The sequence below is a fragment of the Anser anser genome, assembly GCF_964211835.1.
Source record: "Anser anser genome assembly, chromosome: 3".
Classification (NCBI taxonomy): Eukaryota; Metazoa; Chordata; class Aves; order Anseriformes; family Anatidae; genus Anser; species Anser anser.
Window position 1 is genome coordinate 89,480,612 of NC_139722.1, and position 23,260 is coordinate 89,503,871.

Below are 23,260 nucleotides of genomic sequence, written 5' to 3' on the forward strand. Positions count from 1 at the left end.
GCTGTCACTCCTCATCCCGCTGCTTGCAGCTGATAACCCGCAGGGCCTCGTGCGGGGCAGAATGGGGCTGGGTCTGTCTGGGGCCTGGGATGTGGACTGGGCCATGGCAGCCAACCCGAACGGCAGCACAGAAGTCGTGGAGGTAGACGATCACCCCGGTGTCTGTAAGCCATATGCCACCAGGGCCTTACACATGTCCTGTGAGATCCAGAGTGAAGCCAAAAGGTGCCCCCTTTCTTCCCACGCACCCAGAGTTTCTGCTCTTTCAGCTTTTTGTACCCAGCTGCTACCCCAAATGCCTTTCCTGTTTTTGTTTTGTTTTGTTTTCCTAGTACCATACTACAGCTCCATCGCAAAGTTATTTCGTATAGGCATTTGCATGGATGAAATCAGTTATTTGGAGAAACCCACGTCAGTCAAATCGGCCCAAACCTGTATGGTGGTGCACAAAGAATTTGCTTTTCTGTGAGCAATTTGCTGCTTGGCTTTGCAGCAAGCGTCAGTCCACCACCCAGGCATCCGGGTCTCTCCTGTGCTCACTAAAACGTATCTCAATAATGCCATCTTGCTTTGGTTGGGCGTGCTTCTACTATCCCTTGTTTTTGGGGATTTTGAATGGTAGGTACGAAATATGAACCTCGTTGGCCAGTCTGCCTTTTAGTTTGCTGTCTGACACTCATTCAGCAAGGCTTGGGTTCATTGCGTGCTGTCCTACCAGGGAGCTGCCTGGCCGTGGTGGGTTTGGACAGAATATACGTTACACATGCGGGTAGTGGTGGAGGGACTATGGACATTTAAATATACGGAGAGGCCAAATCAGAGCGTGATTTGCTTCTGAGGATTTTAAAAATGAAGCTCTAATTCTGGGCTCTCTCCAGCCCCCTCGAAGCAGTCACTTGAGTGCTTAAAACCGCAGGGAGAAGCACAGAGGAAAGAATCCGTTCCCACTAGAGGTCAGTGTCAGCACATGGCGCTCCGAGCTGCTCCAGGGGACCTCTCCGGCAAGAAACAGCCCAGAAAGGCTGGCCCAGAGCCTGGCCCCCGAGCAGCCGGGGGCATGGGGGCACAGCCCTCCCATTTCCAAGCGAAGCACATGTCTCTGCACCTGCCTTCTGGCACCCAAGCTCTGCACACAGCAGTCGCAGCCTGGGCCTGGCACCGTCTCCTTGTCTTCTCCACCTCTCCGCGAGCTGTTTGCTGGGTGAGATAAGTGCAAGGAGCCTGAAAGAGAGGGAGAGAAATGAAGCCTGTGTCTGGTCTGAGGGCAGAAGGTGAGAAAGGTGACAGACCCCAAATCTCTTACCACATTTCCAGCACCAGGGATATCTTCAGGTACCTTGAGCAGCAGCCCAGACCTCCGCCTGGGGCTCCAGCTCGGGAAGCTGAGCTCCAACACCACAGGCACCGGGCTCCTAACGTGGAGCAGAGGCCCCAGGCGAGCAAGGAAAGCTGCAGGAGAAGTGACGGGGCTTCTCCTTGGGCTGCTGCTCCGTATATCTCGCTGCAAACCAGCTCTGTGGTACACCTAACTGGATCACTTGGCTTTCTGGCCCAACAGGGTAAAGCAGGAACGTGCCTTTCAGAGGAATCAACGCCCCAAGGTGAGGCCATATTCTATCTGACCAGGGCAGACAGGGTGCTCCTCAGGCACCCATTTTTTGGAAACGGGCCTAGCAAACGCTGGCTGCCCTCTTGTGGTAGCTCGGACTGAACTCACAGTGTCACTGCGTGTCCCCAAGGACGCCTCTCTGGGCTCCTGCTCCAGTTCTGCACCAGTTCTGCAGGGTTTTTCCCACCCGGAGTTTTCCTCCTTGCAGTCCATGGTGGTTGCCTGTCTTTGTCTAGGTCTACACTCCTGTAATGTCACGAGAACCATGGCTCCAATAAGTGAAACAGAGGTCATCCTTAGGTGTCCTTGCCTGGTAGGAGGTCAGCAGGGCCCCAGCCGATGCTCTCCCCGACAGGGAAGCGCAATTCCTGCTGCCGCACCGAGTACCGCAGTGCAGAGGGCAGCTTCCAGCTCCTCCTGTCCTTCGTGTCGCGTGTAATTGGGTGTGTGATGGGCAGAAAGTTGGACACGGCGGATCAGTTCCTTCCTCGAGTGGGGCTCGCACCTATCTCGCCCTCCTCCTGGCCACTGCCTTGGCTTCCAAAAGCATAATGATGGGTATAAAGGTGCACGGTGGATATAAAGGTGCAGGAAAATCCTCGAGCTCGCAAAGCGAATGAACAAAATCCTCAGGCATTTTAACAAAATTTCGTTCTTAAACTCGCCTCTCCAGCAGCAGTGCTCTCTGTTCACCTCCGTGCGAACGCACGGGTGACAGCGCCTTGGTGTGTACTCGTTTGCGCGCTGCTGTGCGTGCTGCAGATCTCCCAAAGGAGATGGCAGGTGCGGTTGGGAACGGGGAGGGGGCGGCAGATGGCCTCGGAGCACAGATAATCAAAACCATGCATAATTAGCTGGTGAAACTCTGCCCGAGGTGAGAGATCTTGTCACCTGGGGCTCCCTTTGTAGCTAGTGGGAAGCAGACTGCCTTCCAGAGGGTGGTTCTGGTCACCGGTGCCTGGCCGCCCCGCCGAGAGGAGACATCTCCTCCCTCCCCGGGGGTGGTTACGGGGCAGGGGCTCCCCTCCCTGCTGCCTCAGCCCCCTCTCCCAGCGGTGCTCCAGGGGGCTGCTCTGGTCCCCAGCAGGCCGCGCGGCGCTGCCAGGGGTATTACTCATGCACGCTCAGCTCCGCTCTCCGGAGAGCGAAACCTCTGAGCTGCCAGGCCGCATTAGGGCTTGTGTCTCTCCGCACTTGCAGCAGGGTGATTTGGGAATAGGCTCGGGCGAGGCACACTGCTGCAAGCAGGCGAGGAACCCAGGAAGGGGTTAGGAGAGGTGGGTGAGCAGGGAGGGCTGGCTCCGGGGGGAAAGCAAGCTGTTTGCCTGCTGAGATATTCAGGTCACACCACTGCCGCTCTCAGGACACCTGGGGAGGTCACTGCTGCTCCGGAGTTTTGTCAGACCCGATGGATGTCCTGAGGGCTGTCAGGCAGCATGCGGGTAGCTGTGAACCCCCTTTCCATTGCTGGGGGGGGACGCGAGGGAGGCACCAGATAGCCTGCCGGGCAGCTGCAGGGAGGAAAGCCATTTAACCTGGGCCTGAAAGCCCTGTGGAGCCTCACGGATAATTGCGGTGATGGAGAAATAGCCTCTCATGGGGCTGAGTGGAAAATAAACAAACTGCACGCAGGCAGCTCATTGGAAAGGGAAGGAGGAGAGCACGAACCTGAGAGTTTCCAGGGACAGCAATCCCCATGTGTGAAATGTACCGCCGAGCACGAGCAGCAAAACCACCTGCCTTACCCTCCCAAAATCGGCACATCCGTGGACCGCCAGCATCCTGATGGTGGAGATGTGGGGCCTGTCTGCTGATGCTGAACGGGACGGCTTTTCTCAGCTGCACCTCACTTCTGCTCATCAGAAACTCCCTTTTCATCAGAAACCGGTTTCCCTCTCACAAATTTGTGATTTGGCTAGCTGCAAAGACCCCTGGGGGTCTCAGCGAGTTTCCCTCACGCAGAAAAAAATCAGCAGAGAAAGATGAAAAAAAGGGGGAAAATCAAATACACGCCCTTGGATCTCCTGCCAGCAGACATGCAGTCTGAGTGTAGTCGAGAAAAATGTGACTAATGGCACAGATTTCCTGTGAGGACAGTGATCACGGAGGTAAATGGCACCAGAGCAGTCAATCTGGCCAAGCAGCAGCAGCTAAGGGATATTGTTTAACTGGAGCAAGGAGCGCATCCCATCACCCACACTCCCCTTGTTGCATTATTAAGGAGTAATTTAATTGGAGCAACACATTCGGGAAGGCTCACGCAGTCTGCACAAAATATCTTTGAAATTTCTAAATATAATAGGCTGCAGTTTCCAAGCTCAGAAAATCCTGTGTCCAACACAAGGGGATTCTCTCTTACACATCTTTTTAAGACAGGAAAAGATGCACACCACTAGCTATTGTTGATTGCTTAGGAACAAGAGGTTAAGGCTTGATCATGCTTGACCTTTTGGACATAACAAAGCTAGAACCAGTGTTATTTATATATATATGATGCTACAGAAGTTTGTAGCAAATACAGCCTTACAAGTGTGAGACCTTTTCTGGCTTGGCATATTATGGAAAATGAAGGGAGAACACCGCCAGGACGACCTAGAGTTTTGACCTATCTGCTTGGAACAGATACGAATGTCTTTCAGGGTGGCAGATACAGGGTATCTGCAGAATACCCCTGTTGATATCCCAGCAAGGACGCCAGCTCTACTTCAGTTGCCATATCTTCTTAAAAGCTTCACGACTTCTTCCAACCATTTTGTCACATCAGAAATGCCGTGCTCTCCAACATCATCTTCTCGCAGAGCATCCCCAGACCCGCAGGGATAACCATGGAGGATTCCCACACGTTGGAGCAAAGATGGTTCTGCCTTTTGTCCTTGAGAGAAAGCGGGGTCGAGTGGCCTGGGCAGTGTGCTAGAATTAGGGCTCCTGGGTTCTCTCTCTGGTGGTGACACAGGACACAGCCTCGGGCGTTGCCCCTCTTCCTTCAGTTTTCTCTGGAAAAGCTAATTCCCAGGAATTAAGTTATGTGAGCTTTGGGGAGAGAGAGGGTATCTGAAAGAGCTGCAGTGCAGGGATGTCGCAGCAAGTTGTGGTGTGGGGTTCTGAACACTGAGGGCAGCGTTTTAGAGCACTATTTTCATTTCAAGGAGAAAGAGTGTAAGGAAGGAACAATGCCTGGGAGTCATGTAAAACCTCTCCTGCCGTCCCTTTTCAACCAGAGGGACGTTCTTTGTACGCAGCCGGCTGCCGGTCTGCAGAAAGGTGAACTGGGCAGAAGAGACCTACGCATCCTGTAGCCTTATTTCTCCCATTCTCTGCGGGGGGGCTGTGCTCTTTTCAGCACGTTGCCGGCTGTGCCCTTGGATTCATTTCCGAGGATGTAAACCTGCCACATGCCTCGTTCGTGCAGAAGATGACTGAGAACTTGTATAACTTCATTTCAGATAGAGCAGGGCACAGAACTTCCTTGTGACACCTCAACTCAGAAATAGCACAGCTGACGATGTGCTTGGCACTGTCGTCTCCAAGGCACAGAAAGCGATCTGCCAGGGCCAGAATCCAAGATGCTCGACGCAAAAAAGCCTCCTTCTGGCTCACCGGTAGCTGCGGGAGGAATCCACCGGTAGGAGATCCATGGCGTGGATGGCTCCAAAGGGTTGGTAGCAGCGCGCATCCCAAGGCTTAGCCCGAGCAGGTAACGAGCCCAGATAAGAAGAAATGGGCAAAGCGTAGCGAGATGCTCCTTGCAGTTTGCGGTGGTGCTGGGCATCCCGCTGCAGCAGGGTGCATGAAGGACGTCAAAGTCAAAGGTTACCATGAATTCAAAAGTGAAGGGACAAATTCACTGTTAAATACAAAGACTCGTGTCACCTTTTTTTCCTTCCCATCCTTGAGAGAACAGCAGCGCTGTTCCTCCAGGACGATTACCCCACACATGCTCTGCGGTCCAGCTGAGGTCACTTCCCGCAGGAGCCCCCGCTGCCACAAAAAGCAGAAATGCATACATGTATGCAAATTATTTGCAAATGTCTGCTGGTGTGCATGTGACAGCAGACAGTGCTGCTATGGAAATCCTGGTAGGTGAGGGCTTGTGCCCCTTCGCCTTGCTCACACCAGTGAGCACTCCGTGGAGGCATGGGATCCATCACGTGAGGATGGGTCCGAAACCCCTGAGAGCCAAAGTCAGCCTACAGGGTCAGGAAGGGGGTGCCTGAGCAGCAGGCAGTGAAATTCAGAGCAGGCTGTTCCTGCTTGCTGCTGTTCCCATGGAAACAGGGGAAAGGAGAGAGGAAATCCATCCCCAGCCTCTTTGGAAGAGGAGCTCCTCCAGCAGCACCCCGCCTGCCACACCTCTTTCCATAGGAGGCAGCAGCTGCATCATTTCCCCCTAGGCGTGTGTCTCCTTGGGCCTGCTTCCCTTCCCTTCCCTTCCCTTCCCTTCCCTTCCCTTCCCTTCCCTTCCCTTCCCTTCCCTTCCCTTCCCTTCCCTTCCCTTCCCTTCCCTTCCCTTCCCTTCCCTTCCCTTCCCTTCCCTTCCCTTCCCTTCCCTTCCCTTCCCTTCCCTTCCCTTCCCTTCCCTTCCCTTCCCTTCCCTTCCCTTCCCTTCCCTTCCCTTCCCTTCCCTTCCCTTCCCTTCCCTTCCCTTCCCTTCCCTTCCCTTCCCTTCCCTTCCCTTCCCTTCCCTTCCCTTCCCTTCCCTTCCCTTCCCTTCCCTTCCCTTCCCTTCCCTTCCCTTCCCTTCCCTTCCCTTCCCTTCCCTTCCCTTCCCTTCCCTTCCCTTCCCTTCCCTTCCCTTCCCTTCCCTTCCCTGGAAACACAGCAGGCAGGAGCAAAGCACTCATCCCAACCCAAGGCTCAGAGCTCAGAAGAAGTGAAGCCATTTCCAGCAGATCCTGCAGCTTAATCCTCTCCCCCAGTTTGGATTGGGGCAGTGGAGGACGCTCACTTTCCCAAGACTGTCAGGGAGGCTGGGCTCTCCCGGCAGTATCTAGAGCTAGGTGAGTCTGCACCCTTCCTGAGCCACGTGCATCCCCCGAGGATGCTGCCGTGGGCTTAGCATCACAGCTGCCCCCCAGCAGCGCAAGGCAGCGGGTCTGGCCCATGGGTGCACCGCACCGCACTCAGCTCCGCGATGTCTAGCTGGGCACCCCGGGCCTGCTGGAGACCCCGAACAGCAGTGAAGACGGTGCCCGTTGCCCATGCTGAGGCCTTCCTCAGGCTCCCCCAATATGGGGCCGGCAGAGAAGCCCCCGAAGATGTGCCGGGCCCTGCTGGAGCTGCTGCTGCCCGTGGGAAAATCCCGCAGCCCCCTCCCCAGCCAGCAGGGCCGAGCTTTTGCGGCCCCCCGGAGGGTCCCCACTGCTCTCTCTGGTGGGGATGAGCTGGGGGGAGGTGCAGTGGTGTGTCCGTCCTGGGGCGTTGTGTTCCAGGGCAGGGTGTCCATCCTGGGCAGTGTGTCCCATGGTGGTGTGTCCATCCCAGAGCGGTCTGTCCATCCTGGGGCGGTGTGTCCATCCCAGGGCGCTGTGACCATCCTGGCACAGTGTGTCCTGGGCGGTGTGTCCATCCTGGGGCGGTGTGTCCATCCTGGGGCAGTGTGTCCCAGGGCGGTGTGTCCATCCTGGGGCGGTTTGTCCATCCTGGGGCGGTGTGTCCCAGGGCAGTGTGTCCATCCTGGGGCAGTGTGTCCATCCTGCAGTGGTGTGTCCATCCTGGGGCGGTGTGTCCATCCTGGGGCAGTGTGTCCCAGGGCGGTGTGTCCATCCTGGGGCGGTGTGTCCATCCTAGGGCAGTGTGTCCCAGGGCGGTGTGTCCATCCTGTGGCAGTGTGTCCATCCTGGGGCGGTGTGTCCCAGGGCAGTGTGTCCATCCTGGGGCGGTGTGTCCATCCTGGGGCAGTGTGTCCCAGGGCAGTGTGTCCATCCTGGGGTGGTATGTCCATCCTGAACTGGTGTGTCCATCCTGGGGCGGTGTGTCCATCCTGTGGCAGTGTGTCCATCCCGGAGCAGTCTGTCCATCCCGGGGCGGTGCGTCCATCCCACAGCAAGGTGTCCATCCCACGGCGGTGCGTCCATCCCGTGGCCGTGTGTCCCGGGGCGGTGCGTCCCTCCCGGGGCTCCGTGCCCCGCACCGGGCTCCCTCCCGCGCCCTGCCCTCCCCCCTCAAGGTGACCCTCCGGCCCCCCGCCCCCTCCCGCGCCCCCCTCCCCGCCGTCCCTCCTCCCCCCGCGGCTCCGCCCGCCGCCCTCCGCCGCACCGGGCGCGGGTGCGGGCTCGGGCGCGGGTGCGGGCGCTGCGCTGCGGCGGGGCCGGGGGCCGCGGGGGGTGGGGGGGGGCCCGGTGGGCGGCCGGTGCCATGCCGCCCCGCCGCCCCGCCGCCTCCCGGGGGGGCAGCGCCCGGCGGCGGCCGGGATAATGCGGCTGCGGGGCCGCGCCGCCCAGCCCGGAGGCATCGCCAGCGGGGCGCCCCCGCCGCCTCCACCGCCACCACCATGTCCCCCCCGGCCTCGGCGGCCGCGGCCGGCGAGGGAGGAGGCAGCAGCGCGTCGGTGCCGCCGGAGGAGGCGGAGGGGGGCCGAGAGGAGGTGAGGTGCCCCCACAACCACCAACCCTAGCCGGCTGCACGGGGCCGGCTGTGCGCGGCGCGCCCGGCGGCCGCTAGCCGCCCCGCGCCGCGCCCGCACAGGTACGGACCCCCCAGGCCGGGAGCCCCCCTCCCCTGACGGCCCGGAGACGGGTGGGTGCCTCGGGGACCCCCCGCCGGGCTCCGAGGGGAAGCGGAGCCCGCTGCGGGGCGGTGCGGGGCGGCGCGGGTCTCGCTTCCCCGCCGGAGCCCGCAGGTGGGGAGAGCCGGGTGGGCTGCGGGGGTCGGCGGGCAGGGGTCTGCTCGCCTCCCCCCCCCCCGCCCGCGCCCCCCTTTTCCATCGCTGGGATTGCGCTCGGGGGTCGTACGGTGCGAGGAGCGCGGTCGGGGGTCGTGGGGGGGCGGGAGATGTGGATGGGGGCCGGGGTAGCGAGCGGCTGGGGATGGGGAAGGAAGAGGGGAGATCCCAAAAGGAAAGCGAGGAGGAGGTTGCTGTGCCTGGGAAGGATGGGTTGAGACCCCGCTTTCACCCCTCGGGTGCGGGGGGGGTGCCAGGGGGTGGCACAAATGTGGGGCCACTGTGAGGGAAGCCTTGCGGGGGGACTTGGGGACTGCTCCCAGCGGAGGAGCCAGGCCCAGGATGGCACGGGGCAGCCCCTGGGCACGCTGCAGTCCCCCCGGCTGGTGGCTTTCTGGAGCCCAGGCTGTAGGTGCCAAGGGGTAGGGATTGGGGTGCTTTGGGCACGGGGAGCAGCGCAGGGCAGGCAGGGCTGCGAGCCCCTATGTGTCCCCCAGATCGTGTGTCCCAAGGGGAGAAGCAGCAACCGCGCTGAGAGAAGCCACCGTGTGCTGTGGGGCCGGTGGTCCTGGAGGGCAGGTAGGCAGTGTGGGGAGGATGGTGTTGTCCTTGTCCCCCGAGGCGTCCCAGCTTGGTGGGGTGCTCAGGAGCCGGCACATCGCTCGTCCTCTGCTGCTGCTGGGGAGCTGCCGCTAGCAAGTGCTGCATAACCCCGGTGTTCTCTGCCTCCTCGGCTCCGGGAGAACATACATGCAGACGCGTAGTTGTTCTATATATACAGACTTATATTTAGATGGAAATAATTGTGGGAGAGGAAAACTGGAGTGCAAGGACTGGGAAGCTGTACAAATGCTGTATGCTCGGCTCTGCGGCTCTGCCTCAGCTCCCGTCTCCTGCTGCCGCCCAGCCACCCCTGAGCCCAGGGCTCCAAACAGACCCCGTGAGATGCTTTTTTAGCACAGGGACATGCTTGTGCCACGCTGGGACGTGGTCCCTTGCCTCCTGTGCCCCGGCTGTTTGTGTGAATCAGCGCTGTGCCCAAGAGTGTAGTGGCTTATGAGAGGTGCCAGCGCAGAGCCGGTTTGGATGAAACAAGAGCAGCAGGGGCAGTGCCCGGGTGAGTGTCCCTCGCCTAGGGTGTCCCCTGCCTCGCAGGGGTTACGAGAAGATTGTCTGGGCTTTGACTGCTCTGCGGTGGCTGCCAGCCGGGGTGTCAGTATAATCGTACCCCCTGGGAGCAGACAGAAGGGCTGGAGTCCATGACCCGCACGGTTTAGGCTAGGGGCACGCTTCCCTCAGCCAGCAGCTATCACAGACTGGCATGAAGCAGCCTGTGGAGGAGAGGGAAGCGGCATCTTCCCCTTACAGAGATGTCTGGGGACTGGAAAATGGGAAATGAGACCGGTCCTTATTGAAGGTGCCTCAACTCGACATGTCTCAGGTCACCATACCTAGGAGCCCTGTAAGGCTTCAGGTGCTGCTCAGCCTGTCCCGGCAAGGCAAGTGGCAAACCAGAGCAGGCTGTAGACAAGCTGCTTTTCTGTCTGAGCTCCTGCTTCCTTTTGGCATCACATGCATACACCTACACTTAGCAGCGTTGAGCTGAATCTCACTCAGCAACTCATTTCCACTTTGGAGGGGATAAAATGCCAAGGGACTAGCCCTTCAGCCTGGGAGCAAGCTAAAAAATCCCCTTGTCCTGCAGCTCAAGTGGGATGTGCTGGAGGGAACCAGTCCTCTTCCAAGCTGCCGTGTAAAATGGAGACCTTGGTACCGTCGCAGGCGCGGAGTGCTGGCAGGGTTCCCTGGCTCCTAGATGCTCTGCCTTCCCCTTTCCTCTGCAGTTGGCAGCGCTGCCAGGCTGGGGCCGAGCCAGCTGCTGCTTCTAGGCAGGTAGTTCCCGAACCTGGGCTGTGGGCACGTGGGGGTGAGCGGGGCGATAGCTGGGACCCTCCTGACCACAAGTGGCCAGCGCCTGTCCAGGGCCTTGGGAGATGGTGGTGGTTCCTCGGGATGACTGGATCCTCCCCACCGGCCTTCTTCTGGGGGTCTGAGTTCAAAGGGGAAAAGGCTTATTAATCTGTTGCATGATATAAACCAACCTGCAGGGCCCAGCCCTGGACACCAAGGCTCTGGAGTCACACCAGAGGCGCCTGCAAGCTGCTGCCACAGCTGCCCGGGCCTTCAAGCTGCTGCTCCGGGCCTTTGGATTCTGTTTGTTGTTTTGTTTTGTTTTGTTTTGTTTTGTTTTTCTCGGCCCTGTAGAGAGGTGTCTCCAGGACACCTAACCCTGTGAACCCTGGGCCACCTTGTAAAGTCAGTAGGGTTCTGGGTGTGAATTGGAGATTTCAGGCTGTTTCAGAGAGGAGCTTTGTGGAGCTTGGAGGACTTCTGGAGTTGTTCAGTGCTTAGAGTCACAGGATCAAAGAGGTAGGGGCAACAAAGGGATTTTTGCCCATGTGCTTGGCCCCTGTGGTTCTGGGCAGGTTTGTCCCCTTGAGGGACGATTGAGAGGTGGATTCCCCAGCTCTTCATATCAGGAGGTCAGAGGTTCTTGGCTCTAACAGTGATGGGGGCCTGCTCTTCTGCTGCCTCTGCCCTGTGTGTTGCGGACATTTCTACTTACTTCACGGCTGCTCACAAGTCATCACCTCCATCCTTTCCTGTCCACCCCAGAGCAGCAGCTGCGGGTGTGGGACTCCACCTCCTTTCACCTCAGGGGCAATTTCAGAAACAAATGCCATGTGGGGCCCAAGAGGGCCTTTTCCAGACGTGCTTTCCACACACGCTCAGAGAAGGGCAGCTCCTGGCGGGGCTGTCCAACATGTGCTATGCGACGGGAGAAGACGAGCGGGGCGAGCCTTGTGCCTGGTTCCGTCAGACTGCAGCAGGCAGGCGATGGTGGCATTTATGTCACAGCCCGCGCTCCTCCGAGTGACACCGTTCTGGGACAGAAAGGATTTCCCTGTCCCCAGCTTTCTCGTCTGCATATTCACTTGTGTGCTGTTGTGGGCTTCTCCAAGGCTGGGGAAGAGCTCGAGGAGGTGACCTTATTCAGCTGCTTCTGCGGGGGAAGCCTTGGTGCTGCTTGTTTGCTCCCGAGAGCCCTGTGCAGCCCGGGAGAGGAGCAGGGATGCTGCATTTCCTACTGGGATTAGCCTCTGCAGCTGGCTCCTCCTCCGTCTCTGCTGTGGTTGTGTCCCCTGTTATTGGCACTTGAACGGCTTTCAGAAACCCCACCGGCGCAGCCGATGTCTGCGTGTTTTACCTCAAAAGCCTAGAACAAAACTGGATTGTAAACAGTTTACGGCAGGGGTTAGCGTGACCCTGTAAAAGCGCTGCAGTGTCTAAATGCTGCGTAGTCTTAGGAGGAGACTACAGCGTGGACTAGAGCCCTGCTAACACAGTTCCTGGAAGCGAGCCGCGGCTGCATCATCCTCCCTGCTGCCGTGCCCCGGGAACGTACCTGCAGCGGGCTCTGCCTGGGTCCCTGCAGGGCTACAGCCAGCATCTCCCTCCTCCTGGATCCCTGCAGGGCTACGGCCAGCATCTCCCTCCTCCTGGATCCCTGCAGGGCTACAGCCAGCATCGCCCTCCTCCTGGATCCCTGCAGGGCTACAGCCAGCATCTCCCTCCTCCTGGATCCCTGCAGGGCTACAGCCAGCATCTCCCTCCTCCTGGATCCCTGCAGGGCTACGGCCAGCATCTCCCTCCTCCTGGATCCCTGCAGGGCTACAGCCAGCATCGCCCTCCTCCTGGATCCCTGCAGGGCTACGGCCAGCATCGCCCTCCTCCTGGGCAGGACCAGGCAGCCGGTGCAGGATGCCAGGGCTCAGGGAGCAACCAGGAGGTGCAATTTGTTTTTCCAAGACCAAACTGTCTCCCAGCTGGCCTGGCGCCCCTTCCCCAGCTTGCCAAATGAGGAAGCTGAGTGCTTTGCTTTGTTTCTTACGCTCTGTTTGCAGACCCCCCTGAGCAAGGCACTGTCTCCATACAGGCCCTGACGCCCCACATATACCCCAAGGCTAGCATATGGCTTGCATCTCCCTGAGGCCGCTGCTCAGACCCCACACATCTGTCCCCCTTTGGCTGAGCAGTGCCCTTATTTCCACACAGCTGGGACCACTGCTGCTGCTGGGGAAGATGTGCAACGCTGACGGCAGCTGGATAGAGAGGAAACCTTCACCTGCCTGGGTGCTGGCACAGTGCAGGAGAGCCGTGCTGCGTCGGGGCTGAGCAGCCTGGCCAAAGCAAAGAGGTCCGTGCAGAGCCTTGTAACTGCAGCAGGGACCTGAGCAGGGAGGACAGAGCACAGGCAGCTCCTCCTGCTAGGTGTCCCCCTTTCCTCTCCCTGCTCCCTTTTCTCTTCCTGTGGTTCCTATCATTCCCCGTCACCTGCAGGTGTGGGTTGCACTGGGAAGGCGGTGGGGTGCCTGTGCTGCAGCTCCAGGGCAGAGCCACCCCACAGAGCCCCCGTGTCTTCCCCAGCTCTCTGCCTCTGCCACCAGCTCCTGCCACTTCAGCTGGTTGCCACAGAGCGGGGTCTCAGTGCCACCGATGCCTGGGACCCCCAGAGGGCCGTGCCGTCGTTCCCCTCCTGGTGTCACCATCCCTTTTGACGTGCTGCCTGCTCCGCTCATCGAAGGCGGGCTGCTGGGGGCAGCAGGGAAGGGAAGCGTGCTGCCTCCGGGAGAAAAACCTCTGATGGAGACTTGGGCTGGGTCCAGCCCTGCTCATCACCGTGGCAGAAGTCCCACTGGCATGGGGTGGGCCAGGCTTTGGCACGGAGCAGGGAGGAAAAATTGGCATGTGGGACTCTACGGGATCAAGCCAAGCGGTGAGGGGCTCTCTAAGGAGAGTGAGGGGGACTTTTTCGAGGGAAGAAGAGGCCCAGATCACTTCCTAGGCTTGCCAATGCTTTGTGACCTCTGGTTGCTGCTAAAATTTTCTTTTTCATGCCAAAAGTGAAAGTGACCTCCTCCTGTTTGGCAGCGTAAATCCGTTAAGCCCTTTGGGATCCTTGGATGAAAGGCTCCAAACATCTAGTGTGCTGGGAAGCTGTGGGACAGTGCCTGGGCCGTGAAGCTCATAGTCTGCAGGGGTTCTGCATCTCCTCAGCCATGGCACCCCAACCTGTGTGTTTCTTGCTCTCCTCAGGCTTTGTGGATGTGCCTCTTGTTGTTGCTTTGCCTTCCGTTTGCACGGCATCTCACACATCGGGGATGCTGATCGCTGCCCAGGGCTCCAAGGTGCTATAAAGAGACCGATGGCAACAAGGCAGCAGGCTGACGGAGAAGCAGCTTGGTACAGGGAAGCATTGCTGCTACATCTGGAAGGCAGCCACTTCTGGGGATTTCCTGGTTTTCCTTTAATTGTGCTGGGCTGACAGGGCACCCCAGCCCATCATCCATGCCTCAACAGAGACGAGAGGGCTGGAGACCCACAGCGAGCCTGCCCTGGTGCTGCGGAGAGCCAGCTGGCTCTCCAGCTGAGCACAGCCGGGAACAGAGAAGGGATGAGGCCAGGCTTGAATATCATTGCCACCAGTGATGGCATTACAGCTGGCTTTACCCCTGCAAGGGCAGAGGTGAGCTCAGGCAAAGGCAGCACGGCCTCTGCTGCCTTCAGGCATTGACTTGCAGAGGATACCTGGGCTCAAGCATAATTCAAACACTCAGGAGAGAAGGGTGCCTGAAGCCATGCTGCGTGCAGATGGAGATGGGACGCAAAGCTGAAACCCTCTTAGGGACCTTTGTGGCATCTGCCCAAGGCTGGGTTTCCCACCTCCTCTCTCAGGACGTACCTTTGGAGATTGCTGTGTTGGATGGTGTTTGTGCTGGTGGAAGTCTCGTGTATAAGAAAACGAATGACCTCTTTGCATGTCCTCCCTTGGGGTTTGGTAATTGACCATTGACCAAACAAGCACCTGCTGGATCAATACATGAGACTTCAGGGTGTTGCAGAGTGTGACAAAGGTTTCCTTAAGTGGAGGGTTTCCCAGGTTTTTATGAAACCCTGCATAATTTCTGTGGCAAACGCACCGGTGCAGTCTCTTTAAGAAGTCCTGTTGCTGAAGTCCTGCCCCATGATCATCATTCTAGCCCTGAGAGCAGTTCTTCCAGAAAGAGGCACGGGCTTTCACACCCGAATCCCAGTGCAAGCAATTACATTTGCTGCCAGCCCTGCCTTGCCCCTCTCCCCTCCCTGCTGTTGCAGATTAGGGGGGTGTTCTTCGCTTCCAGCCCGAACGCCTTTTAGGATGCTGCTCAGTATTTGCCTTCTCTCCCCCCAGGGGTGGCTGCCTTTCTGTTGTGGAGGAGTGCTTTCCTGTTCGTGTGGTTTATAAAGCACTTCAGAAGCACTTTGGAGCCCTTTGGGCTGCTGAGTGGTGTTGCTAGAATTGCCATTACCAAAGTCCTTTCCTGCTGCAGGAGGTCTCCGTGTTACAGGCACCCTAGGCCTCCTGTGCCGCCCTGGTAGGAGAAACCTGGACTTGAACTATGAGCAGTGGTTGGGACGGGGGAAGACTCGTGAGCAGGGGGTCACAGGGGGAGCGAGCTGAGGCTCAGTTTAGTGTCTGGACGCCATGACCCTTCGTTAGGGCTGGCTGTGCTGGTGGGACCAGTGCAGGAAGCGGAGGCATGTGGGGGAGGACCACGAGCCTCCATCTTGCCATGCCTGCCTGCCTGGGCCGAGCCTGCCGGCCCTCCCTGAGGTAGCGATGGCAGGAGTTGCTCCCTGCTGGTGAAGGGGGACATTTTATGGGGTCCACCACAAAGGCAGAGCTTGGTAGCGGGACTGGCGTGCCCCAGGCCGCCCCGCAGAGCTGGGGCAGCAGGACGTGGGACATGCCCACCACCAGGGCAGCGGAGGAGGGGGGTCTCACCCGGGGTGGCAGTGGCCTGCACTGTGCCACCCGCACCTCTGCCCGCTCCGTTCCCCGTCCAGGGCATCCCGCTGCCTGCTCGCCTTCCTCCCGCCGCTTCATCCCACTGACCTCTCCTCTTGTTTTCTCTCCCCCTCTCCCCGGCCCCCCGGAGCAGCAGCGGCCGGTGAAGCAGTCTCTCAGCAAGTCGCTGTGCCGGGAGTCCCACTGGAAATGCCTGCTGCTGTCGCTGCTGATGTACGGCTGCATGGGAGCCATGACGTGGTGCCACGTCACCAAGGTGACCCGGCTGACCTTCGACAGCGCCTACAAGGGCAAGTCCATGATGTACCACGACAGCCCCTGCTCCAACGGCTACGTCTACATCCCGCTGGCCTTCCTGGTGATGCTCTACGTGGTGTACCTGGTGGAGTGCTGGCACTGCTACACCCGCAACGAGCTGCAGTACAAAGTGGACGTGGAAAGCGTGCACGAGCGAGTGCAGCGGATGCAGCAGGCCACCCCGTGCATCTGGTGGAAGGCCATCAGCTACCACTACGTCCGGAGGACCCGGCAGGTGACCCGCTATCGCAACGGGGACGCCTACACCACCACCCAAGTGTATCACGAGCGGGTCAACACCCACGTGGCAGAGGCCGAGTTTGACTATTCCAACTGCGGAGTTAAGGACATCTCCAAGGACCTCATTGACCTGGAGAGCTACCCGGCCACGCGGCTCCGCTTCACCAAGTGTTTCAGCTTTGCCAACGTGGAGTCGGAGAACTCCTACCTGACCCAGCGGGCCCGCTTCTTCACGGAGAACGAGGGCCTGGATGACTACATGGAGGCCAGGGAGGGCATGCACCTCAAAAACGTGGACTTCAAGGAATACATGGTGGCCTTTTCCGACCCAGACAACCTGCCTTGGTACGTATCCCACTATGTCTTCTGGGTGGCTGCTCTGCTGACCCTATCCTGGCCCCTGCGGGTGCTAAACGAGTACCGCACCTCCTATGTCCATTACCACGTGGAGAAACTCTTTGGGTTTGACTATGTGGCGGTGACGCCGGCCGAGGAGCGCTCCTTCTGCCGGAGGATGCCCCGCGTCAACACGGTGGACAGCACCGAGCTGGAGTGGCACATCCGATCCAACCAGCAGCTGGTGCCCAGCTACTCGGAAGCGGTCCTGATGGACTTGGTGGGGCTGTCTGGCTGCACCAGCTACTCGGCGTGCCGCTACGGGGGCTACCGGCAGAACTGCGAGCGGTGCCACAGGACTATAAGCAGCTCTTCCATCTTCTCCCGCAGTGCCCTGAGCATCTGCAACGGCAGCCCCCGCATCCCCTTCAGCAGCAGCCGCTTCTCGCTGGGCCGCCTCTACGGCTCACGGCGCAGCTGCCTGTGGCAGAGCCGGAGCGGGAGCCTGAACGAGCAGAGCTGCCCCACGGAGCAGACCCGCCTCTCCAGCCAGGTCACGGTGGAGGAGGAAGACCCCCCTCCTTACCAGGACGCCCTCTACTTCCCCATCCTCATCGTGCACCGCAACGAAGGCTGCCTGAACCACGACCACCGTCACCTCCACCGCAACGGGTCCTGCGTGGAGACCTCACTGTGAAGGCGGGGGGCAGTGGGATCTTGTTGCCAATGGCCTGGCCCGAGCCAGCGCAGGATTTGGGGAGAAGAGCGCCGGGGAGGGAGACGGCCCGGGAGGATGAGGTGGGACGGAGCGGTGGCTCTGACCTCCTGGGGAGGTGAGTGATGGTGCTCTCCCTGACATGGCACAGAACTCTAGACCGACCACCACATGCAAAAAAGAAACCCCAAAACCATAATTCAGCAGCGTCGAGATCCAAAGGGGGGAATGAAAAGACAGGCCTGTTGCAGGGAGGAGGGTGCTTCGGCTCCCAGCTCCGTCTCCAGGCTGGCTTATGCTCCGAGGAGGCAGCGACCACCAGGCAGCACCCTGACGCACTTCTCGCCAGCCCTGCTCCCACTTGCGCCAGAGCCAGAGCCCTCGCAGGGTGGAGGGAGCGACGTTACCTGCCCGTGCCTGAAGGCCTAGGGTGCCTGGGCATGTGGAGCTGACGGGCAGGTTAGAGAGAAGGCTGAGCACCACAAATCCAGCTTCCCCCTGCCCCAACCGTTCCCCACCCTCCCCGTTTGTTTTTTAGACCATGCTCCGACTGTTACATGCTCTCACTGCCGGGAACGGCATCGTCTCCAGAGGACCCCAGGCACGGCTCCCGAGGAAGCTTCGGGATGCCAGCTCTGAGGGTCAGCATCCCGGGGGCGACGGACTGTGTGCTCGGGACGAGCGCGGGCAGGCAGCGCTGGGGAAGGGATGGAGGTACGGACCCAGGTGGAGCGGAGACCGGCGGCAACAGACCTGCCGGCTGGAGGAGGGCTCAGCTGGAAGGAGAGCGGGAGGCCCCTGGTGAGCTGGGGAAGGGGAAGGGGCTGGGGCTGGGACAGCATCGTGCTAAGAGCTGGTGTGTCTGTTGGCAGAAGTCCCCAGCCTTGAAGCGGGTCCTGATTGCTTCAGGCAGGCATCAAGGAAGGCTCTGGTAGGTTCAGCTGCAGCTCACCCATTGGTAGTAGGCCAGCAGGGTGGTGCATGTCTGCAAGAGGGTGTTGTGCACTAAATCAGGCTGATTTCTGGCTGCAGACTGAGCCGCAGACTTCTGGCAGCCTGGTTTTGGCAGAGAGCTCTGAGGGGCAGTGAGGGAGAAATGCAAAAACACGCTAGAGAGTTGGGAACCCCGGGCTGGGGACGTGGGGAGCACAGCAGGGAGGCGTCCGCCACCAGAACAGAACCTGGGGAGGTGTTAGAGGGGAGCCTGCTTAAAACCGGGCAGCTTTCACTACAGGGGTATTTCCAGAGAGGCGTCAGGCTGCGAGGAGCAAGGTGGGCTCTGTGTATCTCCCCCTCTTATCTGCCTTGCTCTGGTCAGGGCACGCTGGCCTGCACGGAGCTCTGTGCTGTCCCCTGCTAGGAAGGAGCTCGGTGGTGCTGGGCAAGGAGCCTTCATGTCACCAAGTCTGCATCAGCGCCTGCAGCACAAGGGCATCCAGCTTTTCTTTTCCATCAGCACATCTCCAGGTCTCTTGTGTCACAGTTCTCAGAAAAGCTGTCTCCTTTTCCATCAGCTCTTTTGGGAGGTGGATGCCAAGGCAGCCAGTGACTTCTCCTGACAGCACTTCTCAGCCTCACCACACTTCCCTCATCTGCTGGGGCAGAAGACGTCCGAGAGCAAGGTGTCGTGGGTCGCACGAGCAAGTCCATTAGCGCCTGGTCACTCGAGCTTGGTGTCTGCCTCCACATCCGTATCGGAAGGGCAAGACATAACAGCAAACAGCGAGGCACTGTGTTTAATCCAGCCACTCTTCCTCCTCCCAACTTGTTAACAAAGGATCTGTTTCTCTAGTCACGCCACTGCATTGCTGCACCGACCAGGTCTTGGGGACCACGTCGTCTGACTTTTGAAAATCATCTCTAGTGGATTAAGTTTAGAATTGCAGGATCCTTCTCTAACGATTGCTGCATCTCTGCAGGATATACAGACAAGCAAGGCTGGGCTTGGCTTTGCCCCCAGGGTTGTTCCTTCTTCTGCTCTTTGTGCCTGCATGCCCTGGACAGCATCTCTTGCCCTCCCAGATTGATTTGTCCTCCTGGGTCTCAAGGGCTAGGCTCCAAACAACGGTGATTTGAACACGAAGTCCCTTAAAATCTCACTCTGTTATGCTTCTGTCTTGTAATCTACCCTTCCTCTCGCTGCCAGATCTAGATGTTGGCTTAAATAAGAGGGCCCCTGTGGAAACAGGGAAGCACGAGGTCTCCGGTGTGGGTACATCCTCCTCTGCTTTTTGTTCTCGTTATCGTTGGCACAAATTCAGGCCGGGTAGAAGTGCCCTGTTGGCTGTCCTGGAATTTCCTTGCTCAGTGATTACATTTGGCTTGCTGGGCGCTTGTGCTTCTCTCTCCGAGGGCCCGATGTGAGCTCAGGCCAACGCTGAGGATCCTGGTGAGTCTCAGGAGGTAGTGATGTGGGCTTGTATGTCCTGGTGAATCAGGACGTTCAGCCAGTGGAGCTACTGTGGGTCACTAGTGAGGCATGTGTGTCCTTTCCAACGTATTCTCTTTGAAATCTCCTCCGCATTGCTTACATTCAGCTGCAGTGGGTCATCCTTTTATCCCTAGCCTCCAAGGTGCGTTGGACAGATGGATTTATGACAGGTTTGGCAGGCCTTCTAGCTCCCTAGGGCACAGAAAGTCCTCCAAACAGGGACAGGTTACTGGGGTGTCTGTGCCCCATCCCTTAGCTGCAGCGCTCTGCTGGCAGATGCCTCATCCCTTGGCCCTTTTTGGGCTTCCTCATGAGGTTTCTTCAGGAGCACACAGGCCCAGGCTCCGGAAGGCTCTGCTTTTTTCCACGTGCCCTTCATCCCTTGCAGCTTTCCATGGCTGTGGAGTCAGACTCGGCGCGGCGCTTGCCAGCGGGTTTTCCTCTCGTGCCAGGGCAGGGGAAGTGGGAGCACGGCCAGCTCCTTGTCCCGGCGCGTCGTGTCGCTGACACAGCCCCCGAAGAGCGCTGCTGCACCCTGTCACACGGCCGGGCAACGCGTCGGGGCTGCTTGGTGTTTCCTCTTGCTGCCAGTGCACTTGCCAAGTACTTAAAAGCTCTCCAGCTTCCTTGAACTAGAGAGAACTGATGTGTGAGGGGCTCTGGATTAGGCGATCCCCAAGGGGCATCTCCACCCGTTTATCCATCTTTCAGCACGCACTGGACGCTTCCCAGATGGTGCCCAGTACTTTGCTGATACAGAGCCAGGCAGTGAAACCGACTGGCCTGGGCGTCCTTCTTGAGCCCCCCCGAATGTCACGCAGGCTGCACCAAAAGGGGAGGTTTCGGGGAGGGCTTTTGGGCTGAACGACTGTGGGGCCGTTCATTAGGACAGGGGGAAGCAGTCTCAGACTGTGGCCTACCCCAGGCCTTCCAGAATCACACTCCAGGCAATTACTCAGGGTTAGTGCTGGGGAAGCTGCTGTTTGACTTCAAACAAGCACAAACCCCTCCTTCCTCTTCCCCAGAAATGCACGTTGGAGACCCACCCCCCCCCCGCCCTCCTTGTTGCCTTTCTCCGTCCGTGCTCAAGAGGCTGCAGAGCTGTTTAATAACTCTGGTGGATGCCTGTGGGGAGGGAAGGCAGGAGGAGGTGTAAGTGGAAGCCAAAGAAGGTTAGGTAGCGTCTGATGGCAGTACAACATGCCTGATGATTAGCCCTTGTGCAGAATAACACCTTTTAAGCTCTCCTCCCAGCCTTTCCAATCATGGCTTCGGTTCTGTCTGATATCACCAGGATGCTGCCTTACCTCAAGCCGGGCAGAGCAGCGTGCTCCTACTCTGCTGCAGCAGCTGCAGGGTACGTGTCTGAGACACTGCAGGAGCACCAAGGAGCTGTGTCACCAAAGAGCTACAAGTCACAACGTGTGGCGTGGGCTTTGAATCACGTTCCATTTACCATCAGTGGTTTGAATAAGGCCTGTGTGAATATGAAGGTGGGTCTGATCGGGATCCGTGTGATCACAGAAACGTGGCATGGTTTAAGCACAGGTATTAATGGGCTGTGGTCATTCCTGGTGTAACGTTACTGAAGCCAGTGGTACTGTACCAACGCGAGCATGGCTTAGCAACTCCCCGGAGTGATCTGTCCTTGAATCCAAATTGATCTGCCGCAGTGGTGCTTTGATGCATAGAGTTCATGTTGGGACTTGGCCAACGTGAATGAATGTTGAATATCTTCTGTCTCTTCAAGCCATGGGTTGAGTTGTTCTGCTCTGCTGCCTCCACCGCAGCTGCTCCACGAAGGGAAATGTTATGCCCATGGATGTGATCTGGTCAGCTCCCTCAAAAGCAGGCTAAAACGAGCAAATTGACCTCTACCGCACTGGGAGAGTAGGCTTCTTCCACGGCACCGCAGCTACACGCAAGGGAAAAGAGGTCCCAAGGTCAGAACTGAACCTGCAAGGCCCATGGCCTCAAGGACTGCCCTTCTTCCTTCCCTCCTCACCTCCTCTGTTTTACCTGGGGGAGGGACAGCTTCCTCGTGGAGGTGAGCCAGCTCCTCGTCCTGCAGCCCCAGGGCAGGCCCTACTAACAGGTACATCATCCGCCTATGCAACACTCCCAGGAACTGCCAAGTTTTCAGGAGCCCATGACAACGTGCAGCATGTCCATCCAGCACTGAGAACAAGCACAGCTGCTGCTAAACGGGTTTTATTCCTCCCCTCCTAATGAAGACTGTTTTTGCTGGGGCCTTTTGTTCATTCGTTTGGTTTTTGTAAACTCCAGACTCCTAGGGAAACGAAGCTTGCAAGAAATCGGTGCCCGTCCTGAACCATCCCCAGTCCTTTGAACTTTGGGAATGGGTGGATCACCTGCTGTGACTGTAATTTAGTGGACTTCGTAGAGCAAAGTAACTTCACGCACAGACACACAAGGTTCTTTCACTCTCCATCAGTGCAAGCTGCTTCTGCAACCTTAGCTACTCGCATTAGTGAAAGAAAAAAGCCTCGCTAGAAAGTGTTGAGATGACTTAGTATTTTGCATCAGTCCCACGGTCCCAAGGCCATTAGCAGCGCTGTCAGCTGACGTGCCATGAATTCAGGCTTTGGATGGCAGCCCACGAAGCGGTCAGGGTGAAAAGGTTTGGAAGACCCAAGGCTGAGTCTGTACGCGTCTCCAGAGCACACGCAGAGAGCAGCGGCTGAAAGCAGCCATCCCCCTGGCTCAGCACAGGGAGAAGTGGTCGGGTTTTGTTTGGGCTGCACCTGCCTTCCCAGGGAAAGCCTGCCCCCGGGGGCTGACGGGAGGGGAAAAGAAAATCTTGGGGCATCCGATGAAGCAACGTGCACGGCACTGCCGAGCCAGCTGGGGAAAAAGCGGTGACGACTAAAACCCAAACGACCAGGATTTCGCTTTGAAAATGAGAACTGCTTTTTCAGACTGAAATGAGACTGAGAGGCCTTGAGAGCGTTTCAGGTTGCTGCTCCTTGCTTTACAAATGTAATCTCTGAGGATGGTGTGGATTTAAGCACCCTGCTCCAGCCAGCTCTGCTAGAATTGTGCAGTGCAGGTGGAAACGGGATGCCACAGGAAGGTTTGGCTAGTGCAGCAGGGGCTTTGCCGTGCGGTAGGGTGATCAGGAACGGAGGCTGGAGCTTAAAATCCTCCTCTGCGCCTAGATAGAGGTCTGGGCTTGACATCCAAACGTGTACAGATGTGGGGCAGGGCATGTTGCTGGGTGCCCATGTGCACTGCTGGGGGCTGCTGCCCTGCAGAGGAGCTTGTGTTGGTGGCTTCGGTCTGGTACGGCCCCTCCGTTCCCGTAGGGAATGGTTTGTGGGGTGGCGGGGCACTGCTCGTGGCCTGTGGGAGGAAACTCCTGACCTGGTTTTTGTAGGAGGATGGTGCGAAGTGTCATATTTGCTGCAGTGACTGGCAGGGAGCCGGGATAAGAGCATGGAGCAAGCTGTGTTTGAGATGAAGCTGATCCCCTGCCGGCTGGCTGAAGCGCGAGAGCTGTTGGATCTGCTCCCTGGCCAGCGCGCTGTGGCTCTGCTCACCCTCCCCAAACCTGGTGTGAAAATTGTCTCTTGTGGCTGTGCGGGACCAGGGGGCCTGCAGAGAGGGTGTACGGGGTCAGCCCTCAGAGGCTTTGCAGGTGGGGTGATTTCAGTGGGAGACGCGAGGCCAGGCAGGGTGGGACACTGCTGTGCTGGAGCAGCGGTGTTTGGAGGCAAGGAGAGGGAGCGGGGCATCGGGTGGAGAAGGCCTGGGACAAAGCAAGCTTTTGGGGCAGGCTGTGCATGCCCAAGGGGACGTGCAGGAGGCATTTCCCAGCTGAG

The 23,260-nt window shown here is 58.5% G+C and overlaps 1 protein-coding gene across 3 annotated transcripts; it reads left to right on the forward strand.

Moving 5' to 3' along the window:
* The first annotated feature begins 7,993 nt into the window (after positions 1–7,993).
* On the forward strand, positions 7,994–22,495 carry TMEM151B (transmembrane protein 151B). 3 transcript variants are annotated; one of them, XM_083828473.1, is made up of 2 exons: positions 7,994–8,192; positions 15,533–22,495. In XM_083828473.1, the coding sequence occupies exons 1-2, from the start codon at positions 8,100–8,102 to the stop codon at positions 16,967–16,969; spliced, it is 1,530 nt and encodes a 509-aa protein (XP_083684599.1). In that variant the 5' UTR covers positions 7,994–8,099; the 3' UTR covers positions 16,970–22,495. The 3 variants fall into 3 exon arrangements, 1 of the variants encoding a protein (XP_083684599.1); XR_014581379.1 differs by lacking the exon at positions 7,994–8,192 and having other exon boundaries at positions 8,321–17,788; positions 18,502–22,495; XR_014581380.1 differs by lacking the exon at positions 7,994–8,192 and having other exon boundaries at positions 8,321–17,788; positions 20,713–22,495.
* The last annotated feature ends 765 nt before the right edge of the window (positions 22,496–23,260 follow it).

Bases quoted from the DNA above. Each gene is read 5' to 3' on its own strand.
- TMEM151B (XM_083828473.1), top strand. From the start codon at position 8,100: ATGTCCCCCCCGGCCTCGGCGGCCGCGGCCGGCGAGGGAGGAGGCAGC. The intron at 8,193-15,532 runs GTGAGGTGCCCC...CCCCCGGAGCAG, and splicing joins CGGAGGGGGGCCGAGAGGAG to CAGCGGCCGGTGAAGCAGTC.